The sequence below is a fragment of the Leucopleurus acutus genome (genome assembly GCF_964270905.1).
Source record: "Leucopleurus acutus genome assembly, chromosome: 1".
Lineage (NCBI taxonomy): Eukaryota > Metazoa > Chordata > Mammalia > Artiodactyla > Delphinidae > Leucopleurus > Leucopleurus acutus.
In genome coordinates this window covers 31,363,140-31,385,531 of record NC_139142.1, presented here as the reverse complement: position 1 = coordinate 31,385,531, position 22,392 = coordinate 31,363,140, and the positions used below count along the sequence as shown (strand labels likewise).

General features: G+C 38.5%; 1 protein-coding gene across 3 annotated transcripts in view; it reads right to left on the bottom strand.

Annotated features, from left to right (window-relative positions):
- Window positions 1–9,833: 9,833 nt before the first annotated feature.
- The window catches only part of SYNJ2BP (synaptojanin 2 binding protein), a 47,908-nt gene continuing 35,349 nt past the window's right edge, over window positions 9,834–22,392 (bottom strand). Inside the window, exons 3-5 of one of the 3 annotated variants that reach the window (XR_014326384.1) lie at window positions 17,689–17,784; window positions 14,432–15,053; window positions 9,834–13,006 (exon numbers count right to left, since the gene is read on the bottom strand). Coding sequence is in view for 2 of the 3 variants with exons in the window: in XM_082844877.1 (XP_082701003.1) it covers window positions 14,913–15,053; window positions 17,689–17,784 (237 nt within the window). In the remaining variant the exon portion in view is untranslated. Of the gene's footprint in view, window positions 15,054–15,361; window positions 15,448–17,688; window positions 17,785–22,392 lie in introns of all 3 variants that reach the window. The other 2 variants (XM_082844878.1, XM_082844877.1) reach the window with 2 other exon arrangements.

The window sequence follows — 22,392 nt, the reverse complement described above, 5'->3', positions numbered from 1 at the left end:
AAACACTGATGAAAGAAATTAAAGATGATACCAACAGATGGAGAGATATACCATGTTCTTGGATTGGAAGAATCAATATTGTGAAAGTGACTATACCACCCAAAGCAATCTACAGATTCAGTGCAATCCCTATCAAATTACCAATGACATTTTTTACAGAACTAGAACAAAAAATCTTAAAATTTGTATGGAGACACAAAAGACCCCGAACAGCCAAAGCAGTCTTGAGGGAAAAAAAATGGACCTGGAGGAATCAGACTCCCTGACTTCAGACTATACTACAAAGCTACAGTAATCAAGACAATATGGTACTGGCACAAAGACAGAAATATAGATATAGAACAGGACAGAAAGCCCAAAGATAAATCCACACACCTATGGTCAACTAATCTATGACAAAGGAGGCAAGGATATACAATGAAGAAAAGACAGTCTCGTTAACAAGTGGTGCTAGGAAAACTGGACAGCTACATGCAAAATAATGAAATTAGAATACTCCCTAACACCATACACAAAAAAAAACTCAAAATGGATTTGAGACCTAAATGTAAGAGTGGACACTATAAAACTCTTAGAGGAAAACATAGGAAGAACACTTTTTGCATAAATCACAGCAAGATCTTTTTTGATCCACCTCCTAGAGTAATGGAAATAAAAACAAAAATAAACAAATGGAACCTAATGAAACGTCAAAGCTTTTGTAAAGCTAAGGAAACCATAAACAAGATGAAAAGACAACCCTCAGAATGGGAGAAAATATTTGCAAATGAATCAACAAAGGATTAATCTCTAAAATATATAAACAGCTCATGCAGCTCAATGTTAAAAACACAAACAACCCAATCAAAAAATGGGCAGAAGACCTAAATAGACACTTCTCCAAAGAAGATATACAGATGGCCATGAAGCACATGAAAAGCTGCTCAACATCACTAATTATTAGAGAAATGCAAATCAAAACTACAATGAGGTATCACCTCACACCAGTTAGAATGGGCATCATCAGAAAATGTACAAACAACAAATGCTGGAGAAGGTGTGCAGAAAAGGGAATGCTCTTGCACTGTTGGTGGGAATGTAAATTGATACAGCCACTATGGAGAACACTATGGAGGTTCCTTAAAAAACTAAAAATAGAATTACCATATGACCCAGCAATCCCACTACTGGGCATATACTCAGAGAAAACCATAATTCAAAAAGACACATGCACCCCAATGTTCAGCGCAGCACTATTTACAATAGCCAGGACATAGAAGCAAGCTAAATGCCCATGGACAGATGAATGGATAAATAAGATGTGGTACATATATACAATGGAATATTACTCAGCCATAAAAAGGAATGAAATTGGGTCATCTGTAGAGACGTGGATGGATCTAGAGACTGTCATACAGAGTGAAGCAGGCAGAAAGAGAAAAAGAAACACCGTATGCTAACATATATATATGGAATCTAGGAAGAAAAAAAAAATGTCATGAAGAACCTAGGGGTAAGACGGGAATAAAGACACAGACCTACTAGAGAATGAACTTGAGGATATGGGGAGGGGGAAGTGTAAGCTGTGACAAAGTGAGAGAGGGGCATGGACATATATACACTACCAAACATAAAATAGATAGCTAGTGGGAAGCAGCCGCATAGCACAGGGAGATCAGCTTGGTGGTTTGTGACCACCTAGAGGGGTGGGATAGGAAGGGTGGGAGGGAGGAAGACGCAAGAGGGAAGAGATACGGGAACATATGTATATGTATAACTGATTCACTTTTTTATAAAGCAGAAACTAACACACCATTGTAAAGCAATTATACTCCAATGAAGATGTTAAAAAAAAAATCAGATGTTCAAATTTGGAAGAAGCCTCCAGTGGTTTGATTTCGTAAGTGAAGTCATCCACCTGCAGCATGCCACGCAGACCCCCATAGCAGGTGTCCAGTGTGCCCATGGACCCAGGAACCCCTTCCAGGTAGCTAAAGTAGTAACAGTCTTGGGGGATAAAAGGGTAGTCCTCCTGCATGGCGCCTTGGTCGTTATCGGTGATTAACAGGAAAATGCCTGGGCAGCAAGCTCTTCTTGACTCTCATGTGAAGCACGTGTCTTTGGCCACTGAAGCGAACCATGTAGGAGAGCTGGCCTTGTGTTGCGGCTCCACGCACTCTGTGGGACACCTTCCTGGGGATCACAATTTCAGAGGAAGTGAAGCGCCAACCTGGGGGGTCATGGGAGCAGCAGATCGGAAACAGGAGTAGCCAGAGCAGAGGCAGCCAGAGATCACCTGCCAGGTGGGCCTGGGCCCAGGCAGGCCCCATGAGTGAAGAAGCCTGTGACCAAAGAAATCCACTCCAGCGGGAGGCAGGCAAGACTATCCCTGCAACAGCAACTCCTAAAAAGCAGTCTAGTCCTGAGGAGAGCAGAGAGAGGCTGGAGGCTGGGCATCCCAGAGAGGTGGAGGAGGGAGAGGGAAGCTCTTACATAACAATGGTGTATTCATAAGGGGGAGGGGCTGTGCTAAGTGATCCTGGGGATCCTGGCACAGGGCTCTTAGAGAGGAGGAAACATGGGAGAAATTAGGAAAAACGGAGTGTATAGCTTGGGCTGAGTGGTCCCGTGGCCTCTTGGAGAAGTCACAGGGGAAGAATCAGTGGGTGTCGTGCAATTTTAAGACAGTGATTGACATTTTTTTCCTGAAACCAAAATGAGACAAGGCTTCAATTTGTAATTAAGAAATTACAAAATGGAGAGGAGAATGGAAGCTTCTTTGTGTAAGAATTTTGAGGAAAGAATCAGATTCTCTCATACTTTATAAAAATGGAATGTGTTGGGGGTGATTAACGGAATGAAAGAATAAATAGTGTCACGAGTAGAAAAGGTAGGCTGGATAATAATAGTTTCTAATAAAGTTAAACTTATACTTGCCCTACGTCTCAGTGATTCCAGCCATAGGACGTTCCCCACAGTGGTATGTGGATATTTATAGCAGCATTATTCACAAGTTTATTCCAGAGACTGGAAACAAACAACCAGTACTGAATAGATGAATGGCAAACTGGCATATTCATTTAGTACGATAATCCTCAGTAAATATGAACAAGTTTCCAACATGTGTAAGAACATGGATGTATCTATCTCATAGATATTATGATGATAAAGAAATCAGACCAAAGAAACTTCATACAGGACTTCATGTGTATGAAGTTCTGGAATAGTCCAAAAAATAATATAGGGGAACAGAAATAAAATCACTGTTTTCGTGATGTGAGGGAAGGGAGGGATGGAGGGAAGTTTCTGGAGTGATGGGAAACTTCTGAATCTTGATTGGGGTGTTCTCAAGATGTACGTTTTAAATCCTAAGGTGGTGGTATTAGCAGGTGGGGTCTTTGGAAGGTGATTAGTGCTTTTATAGAAGAGGACTCAGAGAGATCCTTCACCCCTTCTGCCCTGTGTGGTTACAGTGAGAAGGAGTCATCTATGAGCCAGGAAGTGGTTCTCACCAGACACTAAATCTGCTGGTGCCTTGATCTTGGACTTACTAGCCTTCAGAACTGTGACAAATTAAGTATTCTTGTTTATAAGACACCGAGTCTAAGGTATTTTATTATAGCAGTCCAAACAGACTAAGACAGGATGGTGCTTAAAAGTCAAAACTCATCAAGCCGCATCCTTAAATCTGTGCATTTTATTGTATGCTGAGTATACCTCAAAAGAATTGATTTATGAAAAAATTCTGACCTTAGCTTCTTTTTAGCTCTTTCCAGAAGAGTGCATCACTATCATGATCATCACTGTTTCATACTTCCTTTTCCTTGTCTTTTCAAAAATCATTTCTACATAGAACTGCTTGTAAATTGAATCAACTCAAAATAAGGAAGTTACCATGAACAGCTTATCTCACTTGACTAATCCTCTTGTGGATCATATTAACACACACATTAATATTTAGAAAAGAAGAATGTACCACTGTGTAAATGTGTTGTATGCAATACTGGAGGATTTTTTAAAAATCAGTGCACCCAGGAATATTCAAAAAGATACAAGTATGATTTAACTCAGCCTGAAGAGAATTCACCATGAGAAAAAAAGTGATTTCTTTTCTTATTTTTAAACTGAAGTATAGTTGATTTACAATATTATATTGTTTTCAGGTGTACAACACAGTGATTCAATATATTTATAGATTATACTCATTTAAGTTTACTACACTTTAAATATATGATGCCAGATGCCATTCTCTTCTGGCCTCTAGCATTTCCACAGAAACTTCAGCTGTTGGCCTTCTGAATTAGTGTTTTCCTTTTCTTTTTATATATACCCAGGTGTGGAATTGCTGGATCATATGGTAGTTTTACTTTTAGCTTTTGATAAATCTCCATACTATTTTCCATAGTGGCTGCACCAATTTACATTCCTACCAACAGTGCATGACGGTTCCCTTTTCTCCACATCTTCGCTGACACTCGTTGTTCCTTGTCTTTTTGATAATAACCATTCTGAAAGTTGTGAGGTCGTATCTCATTGTATCTTTGATTTGCATTTCTCTAATGATTAGTGATGTTGAGCATCTTTACATGTGCCTGTTGGCCATCTATATGTCTTCTTTGGAAACTCTTCAGGTCCTCTGCCCATGTTTTAATCAGCTTATTGGTTTTTTTTTTCATGTTTAATTGTATATTGCGGATATTAACCCCTCATCAGATATATCATTTGCAAATATCTGTTCCCATTCATTAGGCGGCCTTTTCACTTTGTCAATAGTTTCTGCCACTGTGCAAAACCTTTTTAGTTTGATTAGGTTCCATTTGTTTATGTTTTCTTTTGTTTCCTTTGTCAAAGGAGACATATCCAAAAATATATTGCTAAGAAGAATGTCAAAGAATGCACTCTCTGTTTCCTTCTAGATGTTTTATGATTTCAGGTCTTACATTTGAGTATTTAATCCATTATGAGTTTATTTATACATAAGGGATGAGAAAGTTGTCCTGTTTGATTCTTTTCTATGTTCCTGTCCAGTTTTCCTGACACAATTTACCAAAAAGGTTATCTGTTCCCCATTGTATTTTCTTGCCTCCTTTGTTGTAGGTTAATTTCTGTATAAATGTGGGTTTTTCACTACTGTAGTTTTGTAGTAAAGTTTGAATTCAGGAAGTGTGATACTTCCAGCTTTGTTCTCTCTCAAGATTGCTTTGGATATTTAGGGTCTTTTGTATTTCCATGGAAATTTCAGAATTATTTGTTATAGTTCTGTGAAAAATGCTATTGGTATTTTCATAAGGATTGCACTGAATCTGTGGACTGCCCTGGGTAGTAAGTTCATTTTAACAATATTAATTTTTCCAATCCATGAGCATGGTATATCTTTTCCATTTGTTTGTATTGTCTTCAATTTTTTTCATTAATTTCTTATAGTTTTCTGAGTACAGTCATTTTACCTCGTTAGATTTTATCCTAGGTATTTCATTCTTTGCATGTGATTGTAAATGGGATTGTTTTCTTATTTTCTCTGATAGTTTGTTGTTAGTGTATTGAAATGCAACAAATTTTTGTATATTAATTTTGTATTATTCAACTTTACTGTATTCATTGATGAGTTCTAGTAGTTTTCCAGTGGTGTCTTTAGGATTTTCTATGTATAGTATCATGTCATCTGCAAACAATGACAGCTTTACTTCTTCAATTTGGATTCCTTTTGTTTCTATTTCTTGTCTCATTGCCGTGGCTAGGACTTCCAATACTATGTTGAATAAAAGTGGTGATAGTGGTCATCCTTGTCTTGTTCCTGATCTTCGAGCCTCTTTCACTTTAAGTCTGGGTGTGATTGGCTGATGGATGAGCTGAGCCCTGGTGCTCTTCTAAGTGCATGGGCCCTTTAAGAAATGTCTCCCAGATTACTACAGTCTTGTGGGTCCCGTTAGTTTTCAAAGATGTTGGGGGTCATCTCTCTGGTGCAGGTCCTAAAAGTTGAGGTTACTGATGTGGAAATAAAACCCTTTGCTCCTCAGGGAGAAGCTTCGGGTTTTGAGTTTTCTCTGGGTTGTGTGCCACTGTGCTGGGGATGGGGTTTATGGCAAGATTGTATCCCAGCCTCCCGCCCAGTTTGAGGTGGTTTTCCTCTTGTTTGCCTGATGTGGTCATCACTTAGCCAGTCTTTAGGTTTTTTTAAGAGAAAATTGTTCTGTAGGTAGCTGTAGACTCAGTGTGTGAGAAGAAATGAGATCAGGGTTTTCCTATGCTGTCATCTTGAACCAGAACCCTCTGTTGTTGTTTTGCTTCCTTCCTTGTTCTTGGCTATTTTCTAGATAGTTCTGATTACCTTTGGCTATCTCAGTCATTTCTGTAGGTTTGGGAGTAAAGGCAGAAATTAGAGGGACAGAGATCCCACTATAGTAGTAGTGGCAGTGTAACCAGTGTTTTTTATCTTCTGTATTTTGATGCTTTGACATCTGGGGCCTTCCTGACCCTGAATGGACTACTCCTCCCAGTGTTAGCCAATTTTTAGAGATAGTAAACAACCCTCCCATGAGTGCAGTTTTCAAATACAAACCGGACAATCCAGAGCCCACATTCCAACTACCTCCTTTCTGAGCTCTCACACTTAGGGCCATTATCCACATGCCCTAATCACCCCCAAGGCCAGGTACCAGATAGCTAGGGACAGCCCCTATGCCACAGAGACCACTGACATTATTCAAACTAGCCAATCCTAAGCCTGCTTACCTGGCCTTGTCTGTTCCTTCTCATGGAAACCACAATAAAGTCTCTTGCCCACAGTTCCTCCCTCTCCCTCTGCTTTGTGACCAGCATCAGTGCTTCCCTGTGTGGCCCCCATGGCACAGTGTGTCCTCTTTTCTTGGAAACTGTGAGTAACAAACTATCTTTTCAATGTCAGTTTTCTCCTGATCTTTTGGCCTTACTATACCTCAAGTATTCTATTAATGCACAATATTTAAAACAGGTAGGAGAAAACTACCAATCCTTTCTTATTCCCTATCTTTTTTCTGCATCTGAAGAGACACTAGTGTGTGTGTGTGTGTGTGTGTGTGTGTGTGTGTGTGACTAGTACCAAATAATTTTTCCAGTAAGTTATTTTTCTACACAGATTACTTTCCTCCAAACTCAAAAGGCAAGGACAATGTGGTGGAGTATAAGGAGCCAGAAAATATTCTGGTTCTGGTTTCAAACCTTGACTGTTTAGGTTTTAACATTAATAATGATATTAACTAGAGACAGTTAACTTCACAACTCCAAAGTTCTATCTTTCCATCTTTATCATAGGGTAATAATTTCAATCTAATAACATTATTTAAGCATGGAATGAAATAACTTCCATAAAGTACCTGGTGAGTTCTTAATATTGTTTTAACTTTTATGTGAATCCTTGAATTTTGGATGGTATCCTGGCTATGATGGTGCTTCATGAAGTCTGACAATGGTCACTCTTCAATTTATTTCCAAAATTACAGCAGGGGAAATTTTCATTGAACTTTCCCTGGCTTCTCTTTCTTGTAGGATAAGAGATTCTTAAAAAGAGCCTTTCCTAGGAAATGTGTCAATGCTCCTCAATTTGGGACTCCAAGGGATCAACATTTGGGAGCTTTCTTCTCTCGTTTTCACTCTTAGAAGTCTATCTCAACCTGCGATAGTCTTTGGCAGCAGTCCTCAAACTATAGTGTAGCAGGACCTCAGTTTTTGTAAATAAAGTTTTACTGGAAAACAGCCACACCCTTTTGCATATATATATTGTCTATGGTTGCTTTCATACCAAAACTGCAAAGACCCAAGGCCTGCAAGCCTAAAATATTTACTATCTTGTCCTTTGAGAAAAAATTTGCTGAACCCTGGTCTTCGCTGTTTGAAGTTGGGTTTCTTCCTCTGTGGATTAAAAATGACCACAAATTCTTTGCACTGCTTCCATCAAGAGGTGGCGTTTAGGTCCCATCCGATAATGACTCTAGGCTTGGCCATGGCCTGGTCTGGCCAATAAAACATCAGCAAGTGTGACAAGTACAAAGGCTTGACTAGCACTTTCCACATTGGGACTTGCCTTCTTAGAACAATTCCCTGAGAACCCCCCCTTCCACTGCTATGAAGAGCCCAATCTAGTCTATTGGAAAATGAGAGGCCATGTGGAGAAAAAGCAAGGCACCCTTGGCTATAGCTAGCACTAAGTACCAGACAGGAGGGAGAGGCCATCTTGGACTACTTACCGTTCTTCTGCCATCAGATGAATGCTGTTCCATGTGACTCTAGGTGGTAGCAGAAGAAACAGTCAATTCATAGAATCTCTTTGAAAAGAATTTTTAAAAATTTAAGCCATTAAGTTTTGCAGTGGTTTGTTATGTAATTGATAACTTACATACCTTCTTTGCCCATCAAGGGAGAAAATGGCCATTCTGTACACATTACAGTTAGACACTAGCACTTTGACTCCAGGTCTGGTGTTTGCTTAAGTCATATGATGCAGCAATAATGACTTTTCATATCAGAGTCAGCTATATACAAGGTAACTTGGGCAAAAGTCAATATTCAGTTCTGACAAGTCCTTTCACATTCTGTGGCACAAACCCCTTTCTGTATTCTATGTATCTTGTAAGGTTTTGGGGGATGGAGGGAAGACAAGTCAGATAGCAAATGTTGGTAATTGTTTTCAAACTGTGTATAAAACGAATGGTACTACTACTGCTATTGTGGTAGAACATTTAACCTAATGCAGTCAATTCCCTATTATCCGTAATGGAAGGCTATGCTAGCATGGTTGAACCAAATTCAGTATAATAAACTTTAATTTCCTGGAATGATGGAAGAGAAATGAGACTCCTCACTGGCTTGAAGGAAATTCCCACATCTGGCGCTAATTAGCAATGTATCTTGAGCAAGTTATTAACTTCTTTAGGCCTTGAGTTACCCTATCTATAAAAATAGAATTATTGATACTGACTCGCGTAGTTGTGAGAATTCACTGACATTTATAAGTTATGGAAAAGGATGGCCCAATGTAGTGCCTGGAACCATGGAGAGTAGAGACAGCATAGTGTAATGGTTATGTATGTAGGTTCTGGAGCTAAACCGCCTGAGTTTAAATCCCAGCTCTGGCACTTAATAGCTGTGTACTTCAGGCAAATTAATCTATGTCTGACGCTTATCTCATCTGTAAAATGGGGATAACAGCAGCAGTTATAGAGTTGTTGTGAGGCTTAAATAAACACATGTAAAGGGCTTAGCACAGTAGCTAAAATAAGATTAAGATAGAAATAAATTGATGAGAGCTTAATAATTGTTAGCCAATTATTATCAGCAGTACATGATAGAGCCCTTATCCTTATCTCCTAATCTTCTATGTCAAAGCTAAGCCTCAAACTGATCATTTAGATTTCTTTTTCTCTTTCCATTGCTCTGTCAGAGTGTTACCCCAGGAAGTTGGTGGTTAAATAAGGAGATATTTATTCAACAATCCCCAAAATAAGGTGGAAAAGATTGTAAAGATTTACTGACAAATGCAACAAGTTTTTGTTGAATGTCAATACTAAGTTAGGCACAGTTAGATACACTATTATTTCATGTACTGTATCTGGTATCAAATAGAAAAGCTTAAGAGAGATTATTATCTGTTTTGATGGCATCATTAACATATTTAATTTATAATGGTATTCTTTAGAAAATATGGTTTTATCTCCATATGTCTTCCAAGTTGCTATAGGGCATCTATTTGATCTGAGAAACTGACTGCTCTTTAGATCCAGGCATGCAATATGACGTTAGGATCAAAGTAGAAAGGAAGCAAAATAAAATAAGGTTCATAAGGAAAATAATCTTATAAAGACTAACATGTCTTGGGGGTAAAATGCGCATGTATTTCACACAATAAAAACAACGTTCAACGTCAAAAACAGTAATAAGAAACTCATTCAAATCAGCATTGCCGATACAGAATTAAAGTGGGATTCAATTTTGTGATTCCATTCGCAAATCTGCAAAGTAGGAAGGATCACCCATTTTCCTGTGACTGGTCAAGCAATTTAATGATTACAGTAAATACAAAGTTCTTTTGTAAATGACTCTGTTAATGATTGACTTGCATTTGAAACCACATTTCAGCTCTCTCCCTTTCCCCCTTTCCCCTGCAAAAAGAAAGAGAATATGAACAGTAAGGAAAGCATTTAGAAACAAGACCTAGTGGTTGCTATAATTTGATTCTTTAGACACAACAATGCTTTCTTATCATATAGGTTATTACAGTATCGTCAAGTATATCAGGTAAGCAGATCAAGTGCTTTGGAGTCTCTCTATAAATATCAACATCAGGCAAGAGACTATGGCTGTTAAGGACTTGGTTCTGATCAGAACAGAATTCCTTAAAATACTGTCTTCCTTTTGGTAGCAATTGCCCTTTTGGATGTGAGTGCTTGTCTCAAAAAGATTTGCAGATAAAAACAGAAACAGCAAAAGGGGCTTACCCCAGGATACCAACCAACTGTAAACCTATTATAAATGAGAGGTAAAGAGCTTCACAACTCAATCTACTATTTCTAGGTGGTATCAGAAAAATACTTTAACATCAAGATCACCAACAAATACTCCCCCACTTTCAGATAATGAGCTATTTCAGCTTAGAGTGACCATATTTAATTTATATTATCAGCACCTAGCACATAGTAGGCACTCATTTGTTGAATGAGGGAAAAAACTCTCATCTGTCCAAAGATAAATTTCAACTAAAATAGTTATAATAAAATGTTTATTGTCTTCACATGAAATTACATGAACTCTACTCCCCCACATAGTTGAGAACCTTATGTTTCATTTTAAAAAATATTTTAAAAATTGCTTATCTACACAACAAAAACAATGTCCAATGTAAAAAAAAATACTTTTCTAGTTTTGAACTATTGGAATTAGTCTCAGAAGAATTCATCTGATTGAATTTCATACAAGGTCTTTCTCAGATTACTCTGTGTAATCTCCCAATTCTGCATGATGCTTGCAATACCCTTCAGCTGTCAGTTCTTCTGATCTTTATTCAAGGCCCAAAGAAAGAAGATGGAAGTGGACTGAGATAAAAAGGATAGCTTTGTCCATGTTCATATAGTGGATACATTCAAGACATATATATGAGACAGAAAGGGCACCTCTGCCACAGACTAAGTCTTTGATCTGGGTTAAGTTAGTTCACATCTCTGAACCTTGATTTTCTCATCTTTAAGACAGATTCATCCTAGAATCTTTTAGCTCCAATGTTCTATGATTTGGTTTTAATTTAATAGAGGCACACACTGACACGCTAATACATTTTGCTGGAGTTTGGTCAGTCCTTAGCAAATCAGAAGCCAAATACTGCTCCACTTCTTATTCCACATCTATACTTGAGGCAGAAGCTAATGAGAGCTGGGCTCCAAAAAGGCCCAAGTGCAATTCTCATTTTTGGCTGGAGCAATGCCCACATGTAATTCAATAATTTAAATAGTGTCTAGGTTTAAATGCCAGAGCGTTTTTGTTTTTGTTTTTCCTGACACTGCACACTGGAATTACATGAACTCTGTTCTACTGCTGCCCTATTCCCACCCCTAGAGATTCTGCTTAACTGATCTAGGTGCAGCCTGGGCATCAGAATTTTTATCAGCTCTCTGGGTGATTCTAACCTGAGAAAAAGGTGACTATTGGCATAGAGCAGTGATTCTCAAACTTTAATGTGCATCAGTCACCTGGAGGGAGTATTAAAACAGATTGCTGGGTGCCCTACTCAATTTCTGATTCAGTAGGTCTAGGGTAGAGCCCAAGAATTTGCTTTCCTAACAAGTTCCCAGGTAGTGCTGATGTTTTTGTCCAGAGACCTCACTTTGAGAACCACTGCCAGTAAGGAAATATTGGTGGTGGCACCTGAAGTCCTGAGTTTAAATCCTGATTCTACTATTACCACCTATGTAATCTTAGTAGAACAATTTATTCTCTTTTCTTTAGTGTCTTTTTAACAATACTTAGACTTCAGAGTTGTGAGGCATGAAGAAACAGTGTTACCAATCAGGGTTTAGTTTAGTACCTGGCACAGAATGTAGTAACAGGTATTAATTTCCTTTTTCTATTATACATTCTAGATGGTGTGATTAAGTTAAATCAATAGCATTGGTTAAAACTTGGCAGGAAAAGAGAGACGACTGAAGCAAACAATGTCTTATTAGAATTGTATGTATAATATAGGATGATAAATGTAGCAAAGTGTTTTAAGTAAATGTCTTAAAAAAGATTTTCATTCAATTTTTAAAACTTTGAACATAGTAATTTAGGTGGGAAGAATATTACCTACAATCGATAAAGTGATAGAAATGTTAGTCAATCTATAAATAGGATGCATTTTTTAATGACCTACAATGGACTCCAATACTTCATCTATGATAATAATTTAATTTTCTAGAGAATCAGAAATAAGAATATAATTGAAGTAGCATACTTGCCTAAACCTTTACTATATTGATCTTTAAATGCTATTTAATTCCAGAGAAAACCTGAATTATTAAAGTGCATTGGAATCCCTATTATCAACCAAAGCAAAACCTCTACCAATGATGGGATAGGTGTTTTTATTTACATATACCAACAAACAAAAAACAAAATAGCTTTCCTTCCTGCTTGCCATTTGCTTCCTTTTGCATGTCTCAAGGTCCTCTCAGGAGTTAATGTCCAAACCCCGAAAGGAATCCTGGGAGGAAAGCAGGCCCACTGCAGAAGCTGCTGCACATTCCTCCAGATACAGGGAGGGCACCCGAGGTTGTGCCTCCACAGAGGGGCTGGTTGAGGTGAGAACTGGAATACTGAATGCAGTTGTCTAAGTGAGTCTCAGAGGTACTGAACAGTTCAGGTCTGAAGGCAGAAATCCTCTTAGGATTGTTTACAGCAAGTTTCTTCTTATACCAATAGGTGACCCAGAGGCAAGGTCTTAACTGGGGTTTTTATTTTTAAAAGCCTTCCCTTTCCACTCTGGCCTGATGCCATTACGTGACAGCTTTCTTTTTCTGAATTCCTAAAAAAAAAAAAAGAAAATGTGTCTGCACGTCTTTGTAGCTGCATCATACTCTGAAAAGTACCATTTCTTTTATTATTGTTCTCAACTATTACTTAACCTGATGATATACTTTTAACTTCTCATCTATTTATGAATTCTCTTGACTGTGAGCTCCTCAAGGGTCCTTAACTAGTTCCCTTCCTCCATGCAACTTTCTCAAGTGCCTCTATTCTCAGTAACCGTTCCCTTTGGTTTGCAATATAAATTTGACACTAACTTACACTGCCTTGCCTATGGAGGTAATTGTTTATTATTTTATGTGTAAAGGTGTTCTATTCCCAACTGGAACCAAAAAAAAAAAAACCCTTTAGGAATGGAGGCTAAGTATTTTGCTTCTTTGTAAAAGTCATAACAAAGCTGATGTCCAATCAACATTTATAAAATTCTTACCAGATGGTCCATGCTAAAAATTGGACACAACTGACTGCCTGAGGGAAAGTCTTCATACTCTTGCTGTCAAGATTATATAAAGCCTATAGCCTGGCCAGTATATTAAGAGGATGGAAATGATTTTCTTTAAGCCAGAAAATTAGTCTTGGTTCAGCTCTCCTTAGTGCTTTAAAACCAACCTTCAATACCACACGAACAGGAGGGTTCCCACCTCATTTATCTCCTTGGTATTCCCTAACATCCATTCATCCGTAAGGCTTCTCCTTGAAACATCCACCAAACTTCCCTAGCCGCTAAAACAAACAAAACTCTTTTCTAAGCCTTCCCCGCAAAATGATTTATTCATTAAAAGCCATAACCAGCGTTCAGAACCTTTCAAAAAACAGTAGCAATCCAAATCCTTTCAACTTAACTGAATTGAAGCAGAGCTGATTTCATGCCCATCCTGCTGGCAGCAGTCCCTTTCTCAGATTTTGCCTGTTAGTCGAAACAAGACTGGTAGATAGCCTGAGTTTTTTCACTGGGTTGGTATGGCCCCATCGTCATAGTTATAGCTCTGACCACAGTCATTCCAGCTGATCCTTTATCAGGTCTGTAAGGTACCAAAACAGTCACTAGGGTAGCCCAGAGATTAGTAAGGTTTATATTTACATCTCCCGAGTTTTTTAAACAGACTGACTTGCACAAAGCTGGATTATGTCATTTTACCTCAACTTCACCGCAGCTATTATGAGAAGAAATATTGTTCTAAGATTTTTAATTAGCTGCATCCTCTCTTAAGGCTCACTCTCTCACTCCTGCTATGTATCGAATTCTTCAATTAAGATTATCCCTTAATTCTTACATCAGAAACCCAGAAACCAGAGTTGCTTTCTCTTTAATTCTCCATAAGGCATCACTATTATACTATCATATATGAATATGTATATGTATGTGTGTGTGTGTGTATTTTTTTTGCTTTCTTAAAAAAGTAGAAATTCTCTCTTCATTCACCTCTGTTTGATACAAAGTAGGTGCCCAAGTAAGTAGTTAGAAATTAAATAAAGGACACAAAAACTTCCCAACGAAGATCATTAAAGAGAAAAATCCTTTCTTCCTCTTATTACAGCTGATCTTTGACACATGCCAGGTAAGAAAAAAGGAATCACGCATGGTGATGGGAAGACTGGACCTCTCCCTCTCTGGGTTGCAGCTGAACTTCTATTGGTGGTCCTAGTAAAATATATAACTCTTCATTTGTTCTAAGCAAGTCCTTCTTTCAGCATTCCTTCAAACAATGCCTTTACTCTCCCACCAGAGTATGAGGATTTAGAGATTTTGAGCAGCAAGGTTCTGGTTGGGTAGCAGTCTCTTTAAATTGTGTGTTGGCTATGTAGAGAGAGGGAAAGTTATGGGAGAATGGCAGGGGAGGAGGGTGAGAGAAAGAGAGAAATGTTATCTTCTTCTCCGGGAGCACTGGAAGAAAGCAAGCTTTTCAAAGTCGTTGCCGGTATCTCATGAAGGCCCAGGCTGCTACCATGATGAGGGCAAACACGGGCACCAGCACCACAGTTATGGGAATACCACTTGGCTCCCCTTCACCGTGATGTCCTAGAGGCCCATTCTGCACCTGTAACTGGAAGGGGAAGAAAAATGTTAACTGTAGTGACCAATGTGTGTTTACCACAACTGAAATGTCCAAGCTGACACATTACCTGGGTCTACAGTCTCTATACCACCCAAAGCTCTAAACCCCAAGCACTATCGAACAGGAGTCCTCTCTGTTTGTCCTGAGTTGATACAACAATCTCACCAATTCTTTGGAAACAAAATAAATCTGATGGGGAGGCATTTAACCTTGCTGTGCTACTGACCTAAAGGGACCCCTGAGATAACCTCTTTCTATTTCTGTACTGTCTCCACCAAGCTATATGTGTATCATACCAGGAAAATGAAGATATGAGGTGAAGTCTGTTGATCCTATAGGGAGCCTGGAAATTACTGGCCAGGGGCAGGGTGTGTCCATCTTTCTAGAAAGATTATCAGTCATCAGAGTGCAATAAGAGCAGATCTGAGCAATGTTAACACAGGTGCAATGCCATTATTTAGAAATACTTCCAATTCCCAAAAGGTACCCACTCCTTCCGAAGGTGGGGTCCTGTCCTTCATCCCCTATTCTGTAATACTAGGCAAAGATAAAGGTGAAACCTATATGGAATGGAAGTAAAAGACTCAAAGGTAAATAAGTAAAAATAAATCATATCCTAACAGTTATAATTTTTCATTGTCTAAGCATTCCATTTTGAGGCTGGTGGTCTTTCTTTATTTCAATCAATTTTGTAAAAGGTAGCCTTTCTTAACATTACCTTTTTTTTAAACCGTTTTTTAAAACTGAAGTATAGTTAATTTACAATGTTGTGTTAGTTTCAGGTGTACAGCAAGGCGATTCACTTATATACGTATTCTTTTTCAGATTATTTTCCATTATAGTTATTACACGATATTGAATATAGTTCCCTGTGCTATACAGTAGGTTCTTGTTTATCTATTTTATACATAGTACTGTGTATATGCTAATCCCAAACTCCTAATTTATCTCTCCCCCCTCTGCCCCCACTATCCCCTCTGGTAACCATAAGTTTGTTTTCTATGTCTATGAGTCTATTTCTGTTTCATAAATAAGTTCATTTGTATCACTTTTTAAGATTCCACATATAAGTGATATCATACAGTATTTGTCTTTGTCTGACTTACTTCACTTAATATGATAATCTCTAAGTCCATCCATGTTCCTGCAAATGGCAATATTTCATTCTTTTTTTACAGCTGAGTAATATTCTATTACACACACACAGACACACACACACACACACCCCACATCTTCTTTATCCATTCATCTGGACACTTAGGTTGCTTCCATGTCCTGGCTATTGTAAATAGTGCTATGAACATTGGGGTACATGTATCTTTTCGAATTAGATTAACTTTTTTTTTTTTTTGGGTTAACATTAACTTTTAATAGGTAAGTGGCAGCAACTGCGATGCCATCTTTAATTAGATTTAATCTCCTCATTACAATCCATGAAACTCTGACGCCCTCAATCTGAAAGACAAGACTGAACAAACTACCTTTTCTATCCTCTATCCCACCTCTACATCTTTCATTCATTTCCTGATGAGATGTCCTGAGAGAACACACTCAGTAGAAAGACATGGTTTTTAGGGCTAGGCCAGGTCCTTGACCAGAAGAATCTGTTTTGTTTGGAGTTATTTATGGAAGTTTCCTAAAAAATGAACCTTGGAAATCACTTCTCACATGCCTTCAAAAAGAACTCTAATCGTATCTAAAGCGTATGCCTATATTTGCTTGCCTTTACCTATTGCATACATTCTCCCATGCTTTCGAAACAAAGAAGAGCCAAGGCAGAAGCAGCTGAATACCAATGTCTCCTATCAACCTGTTTTCTAATCCAGCACGCTGAGATACTGCTTGCAACCCCAGCTGTTTTCTCAGATATCTTTCGTGCCTTGCCCTCTCCACTTTTTTTTAACTATCTCCTGTTGAACTTTGAAGCCTCACTCAGGAGTTAATGAAGCAAAGACAGCATCAGTTCAAGAGGGAGTAACTTTAAAGGTACAACTAAACTGTGTTGTAAATGCATTCCAAAGTCCTTCGTGCTATGGGAGGAATTATGTCCACTCAGGCTTCTCTTCTCATTATCCAAATTATAAAACACTAGGAACTAAGGAATGGATGTAGAATAGGTGCTAACCTGACTGAATTCTGAATCCCATTTCCTTTTTCCTGGAGCTCCCCTTTGAGCACTAGAACTTTGGTCAAGAGGATCCCCAAGTTGATAAGAAAAGGGTTCGTTGTGGTGATAGGGAAAAGCACATAGTGGGTATCAAAAAACCCACCATCGTTGCACTTAGAGTTTCATAAATAAGAATGTTCAAGGGCAGACATATATTTCCTTCCCTAGTAAGAAATAAAATTGATTCTGGTTGTATTTTTCCCCATTTATTTTAATTTGGTTGTCAAGCTTTATCTTTAGGGCACATTACCTTGAAGCCAGGACCTGGGTTGCAAACATACTGTTATAAATTTCCTTTAATGATAAGCAGAAGTCTCAGAAGACCCCTGCCTGTGCCAGACAGGTTTTTCAAAAGAATGACAGTGAAAGGAAAAAAGCCAAACACACTACTGAAAATTACACCACATGGTTTATTCACAACGTTACAAAAGCCTGGCGGCAGCAAATGACACCTACCCTGTGCTGCACCCTCAGGGACACAGCATAGCCTGCATTACGAAAGAGGTCTACAGCATCCTGGTGCAGCAGGTTCTTTAGGTCTTGGCCGTTTACCTGCCAAAAACAGCAAGGAAAAGTAGTAAGAGACGTAGAATGTGAACTCTCATAAGTCAAAGATTTACTTTCATGTGACCAAAGATTTAAAAAACAAACTCCTACAGAGCAAATTCCAAGGGCTAGAAGAAGGGGTAAAGTTACTTAGAACTCAGAGTAACTTTTTTCATTTTTGAAGCTATGTTTTCCTAGAACTGAGGTTACATGGGCCATCTGAAGAGTACCTAAGTTTACAACAACAACAACAACAACAAAAGGAATCTCTCCTTTTTCTGAGCTCCTACAGCCTGCCCTGTTTTGACACTTGGGATTCTGTTACTGTATTTGTATGTCTTCCACGAGCATCAGCCTGCTTCCCTACAGCTAACATGGTCTCCCAGGTTATCACTCTATCCTTTATATGTCTAATCCCTGGCATGGCCAGCTTCAGCTCTAGAAATACAACTCGGAGAAGCTCTTCCACAATTTAGTTTGATGTGGTACAAATCTACTAGCTCCTTCTATTGTTCTTGTTTTCTTTTGAACAATTTCCCTTGACTCCATGGATATCCCTATCCTCCTCAAATTTACTAAAAACCATATTTCTGTGATGATACAAACTTCTAAAATGTTTCGGTGAAGGTGAGTCCTACTACTTAAAGGTGAGAGATGTGAAGGACTCTGGTATTAACACTGCTCAGTGTCAGGAGTGACACTGGCCACAAGTGGTATCTATTCTATGCTGCAATCAGTGACACAGCATAGCGTACTTTATGCAAAATCTACGTATCTTTTATACATGTCAATGTCAGCAACGGCAGCAAGAACATCTAATATATTTGGTAGGTTCTGTGCTATATGTTTTACATACATTATCTCACTGAGTAATCACAATAATCCTATGAGGTAGACACTATTTTTATCTTGTTTTCACAGATGAAAAAACTGAAGCTTAGCAAGGCTACGTAATTTACCTAAAGTCATAGTAAGTGTAGAAGCTAGGGCTATAGGGGTTTTATATCCTGGAAGGAAGACTAAAGTGCCCTGGCCTTTTACTGCTCCTTCTGCACGATTATTCCTCCACCTTGACTCACCAGCTATTCTTTCCTCAGCTGAAGATCAAGTCACTGACTTATTCAACCTTCTCATCTTCCTTGTCACAGTTTTCCTTCTCCAAGAGGTTCAAAATTGTCCCTCCACGCTATTTCCTGCCAATATCCTTGTGAATTAATCTATCAACACTTTGGCCTTATAAACTGTCTACCTTTCCAAAGTGAAGAATTCCTGCTCTATTCCATTCTAATCGCCAATTGGCATAAGCCTTCAACTTCAACATTAGGCATGCTACAGCTCCAATATCTCAAATTCTTAAAAAAAAACAATTTCTACTTTCTTCATACTTCCTATACCTCTGTGAATTCCCCCTTTATCCTCATCAAAGCACTTTACACATCTAGGAGTTCCTATTATTTCAAAAAAGCACTTGGAAAACTATTAGAATCCCTCATCCCCACGATCTTCTGCCAGCTTTCCAGTCCTGGGCAACACACTGCATTTACTTTCCTTGTCATCAGTGTGTTTAATATTCCTAGAGAAAGATACACAGTCACATTCTCTACCACAGACGCATACTAGCTGGCTCCTGCTGCATCCTTACAACCCTTCTCATCTGGTGAACTCCCTAATAAATATGCAGTGGTAGCTGTTCCAAGACCTTTCCTACCATCAAACTCCAACTCCAATCACATCTCTCTTCTCAGCAGATTCCTTTGCCTTATCTTTCTTGAGAATACTGAGAACTTCTGACAAACACTTCTCTCCACTTTCTTTCCTTTCCCCTCAGTTCCCTGATCTCTCTTAGTGCTGCTTCCCCCTTACTTCTGAATTAGAGTCCTTTATCTAGGCTAACCCATTTACTAGTGCTCTTGATCATGTTCCTTCCAGCCTCCTGACAGAACTTAAGCAGTCACTTACCCTCTTGACTCCTTAAGTATTATTGTTCTCTGCTCCTTCTTAACTAAAGTTACCCTCATCTATTAAAACACACACACACACAAGTATTCCTTGGAACCCACCATCACCCTCTTCCCATCTTCTTTCTCTCCTCTTTCTTTGCCAATCTTTTTGAAAGAACTGTTTCATGCACTGTCTCCACTTCCTCACCATCCGCTCCCTCTATTTCCTTGTGTTCTTAGTATATGAGGTGGGGGGGGGGGGCAGGGAAGAACATGCTGCCCCTGCAGGTCAGCAGTAACTTCCAACCACCAAATCCTATAGCCCTTTTTCAGTGTTCAGACCACCTCCTCCCTTCTGCAGTTCTCTCTTGTCTTAGCTTATGAACACTTGGATCTCTTAGTTCTTGCACTGTTCTGTATCCCTTCCTTCCTTCTTAAGGTAAGTAAATATTCCTCAGTATCAATAGTCCTTTGTCCTCTTCTCTCCCATGGTGAATTTTCACAATTTCAACTATAATCTGCTAGACAACTCCCACATTTTCATCCCTACTTCTACTTCTGGATTTGCCGGTTTCCTGCTGGGTACCTATTCTGCCAGCTGGGGCATATTCTGTTAAGACCCCAACTCAACATATCCAAAGCCTCTTTTTTATTTCCCACAAAACCAAACTATCCTGACTTCTTTCTTACTGACACTACCATTCCTTCAGACTAAAATTTTGGTAATATTTAAAAACTCTCTCTGTCAATCTTTACATACAATATATTGGCAACTCCTGTAGTCTAACATAATAACATTACTCATATGTTATTTTCTTTCTATTGCCCCTCTCTTTAGGTTATGAATACTCTTAGTTGAACTACTGGGATCGCCTTCTCTCTAATTTACTTTCCTCTGGGTCCTCCCCCTCATTCTAACCTATTCAAACATTACGTCTCCAGATCAATCTTCCTGAAGTATAATTCTGTTCATGCCACTTTATTGCTCAAAAACAAACACAAAACTGGGAGCAGGGGAGGAAAGCGTGCATGCCTGATTTCTCATTCTGGTATGCAAAGTCCTCCAGGAAATGAAGGACTGGAAACCTACCTTTCCAGTTTAATCTTTCATTACCCTTTCATACATCCTATGCTTTAGCTAAATCACACAACTCACTGATCCTGGGACATAAAACATATATTCTTACCTTCATACCTGGGCTCAAGCTATACCCATCATCTGAATACCTTTCCCTTTTAAAAAATTCTATTTATCTCCCAAGACTGATCTTAAATACGATTAGTCATGCTACCTATATAGTGTAGAAATGAATACAGGGTTTTCTAGTTGATAGACTGTGATTTCATGCTACCAAGCCACCTTCTGATTATGTCTTGGTTTTCTGGCCGGTAGATTTGTCAAAGGGAAAGAACTGCAGAATTTCTAGAACCATCACAGTGAATTCTCAGACTCAGTTTTCTAGTTAATTCCTGGTAGAGAGAGAATAGGTATGAGATTGCTGATGGTAGTGGGAATACTCACGTAACTAAACTTGCCCATAGGGTAACTGCATTTCTCATTGTAAAGAAATAGGTATTTTCTCTCAGAGGCAGACAAATAAGTTAGTGATGCAGTCTTGTCAACAAATGCCAAAGATGTCATAGCTCCATAACAGAGCCAAGTTTCATAATGATATGAATCCAAGTGGGAAAACTGAGTCACTACATGACATTCAATGACAGGAATACTGAGCTCAAAATAATCTTTGCTGTAGCTGTCAGTTTTAATAGCCGGGAATCACTGTATATTTATTATCATGTCTGGAGCTGTCTATCCATTTTACATGTACTAACTTATTTAATCTTCACAATAGTCCTATAAGTTTGGAACCCCATTTTATAAGTAATAAAACTAGAGAGGCTATGCAACCTTTCCATGGACATACAGAATGGAGGTAGCAAAGCTAGGATTCAAACTCAAGCAGCCCAGCCCCCAAACCTTCACTAACAACACTAAACTTTAGAAATTTACATTGTAAGCAAGAATTTTATTTCTGCAGCCTATCACTATCCATCACATTAATGTTGTAAATTAAATTTTTATTGGTTTTGGAGTTTCAGTTTTATGTGTTATACTATACGTTTAAAAAAATTTAGAGTTGTATGAAGACACATGGTGTTTATATGTTAGTATTTTTATTCATTTTATATATTGAAGTGGCATTCACATTAAAAAAGCAATTTAGTTAAGTGCCACTTCATTGACAAGGCCTTTCTAGATAACTGCACTAGATGTGAATGATTTACTTCCTGAATCTCCATACTATGTAACTATCTTAAAGCTCAAACTGAACTGTCTTGTAACACTTTACGTTGGACTGTAAATAACTTAGGCTGGATCTCAACTCATCATTATCACCCCTATAGTACCTGAATACTGCTCTGAACAACATTTGAGGATAATAAATGCCACACGATTTCCTGAGGTTTGGCTGCAGAGTATACTCTGCAAAAGCCATAACTACACAAAGCCTGGGTGACATTTATTGATATTACACAAAGCTGAAAGGCCTAGACTCTAATAGCAGCTCTAGCTGCCAATGACTCAGTGTGTAATCTTGGTCCTCATGTGAGTTTACTTTTGCTAGCAGGGAAGAAAGACATTGGGTGACATCAGGCAAAGGAGCACAGGCCA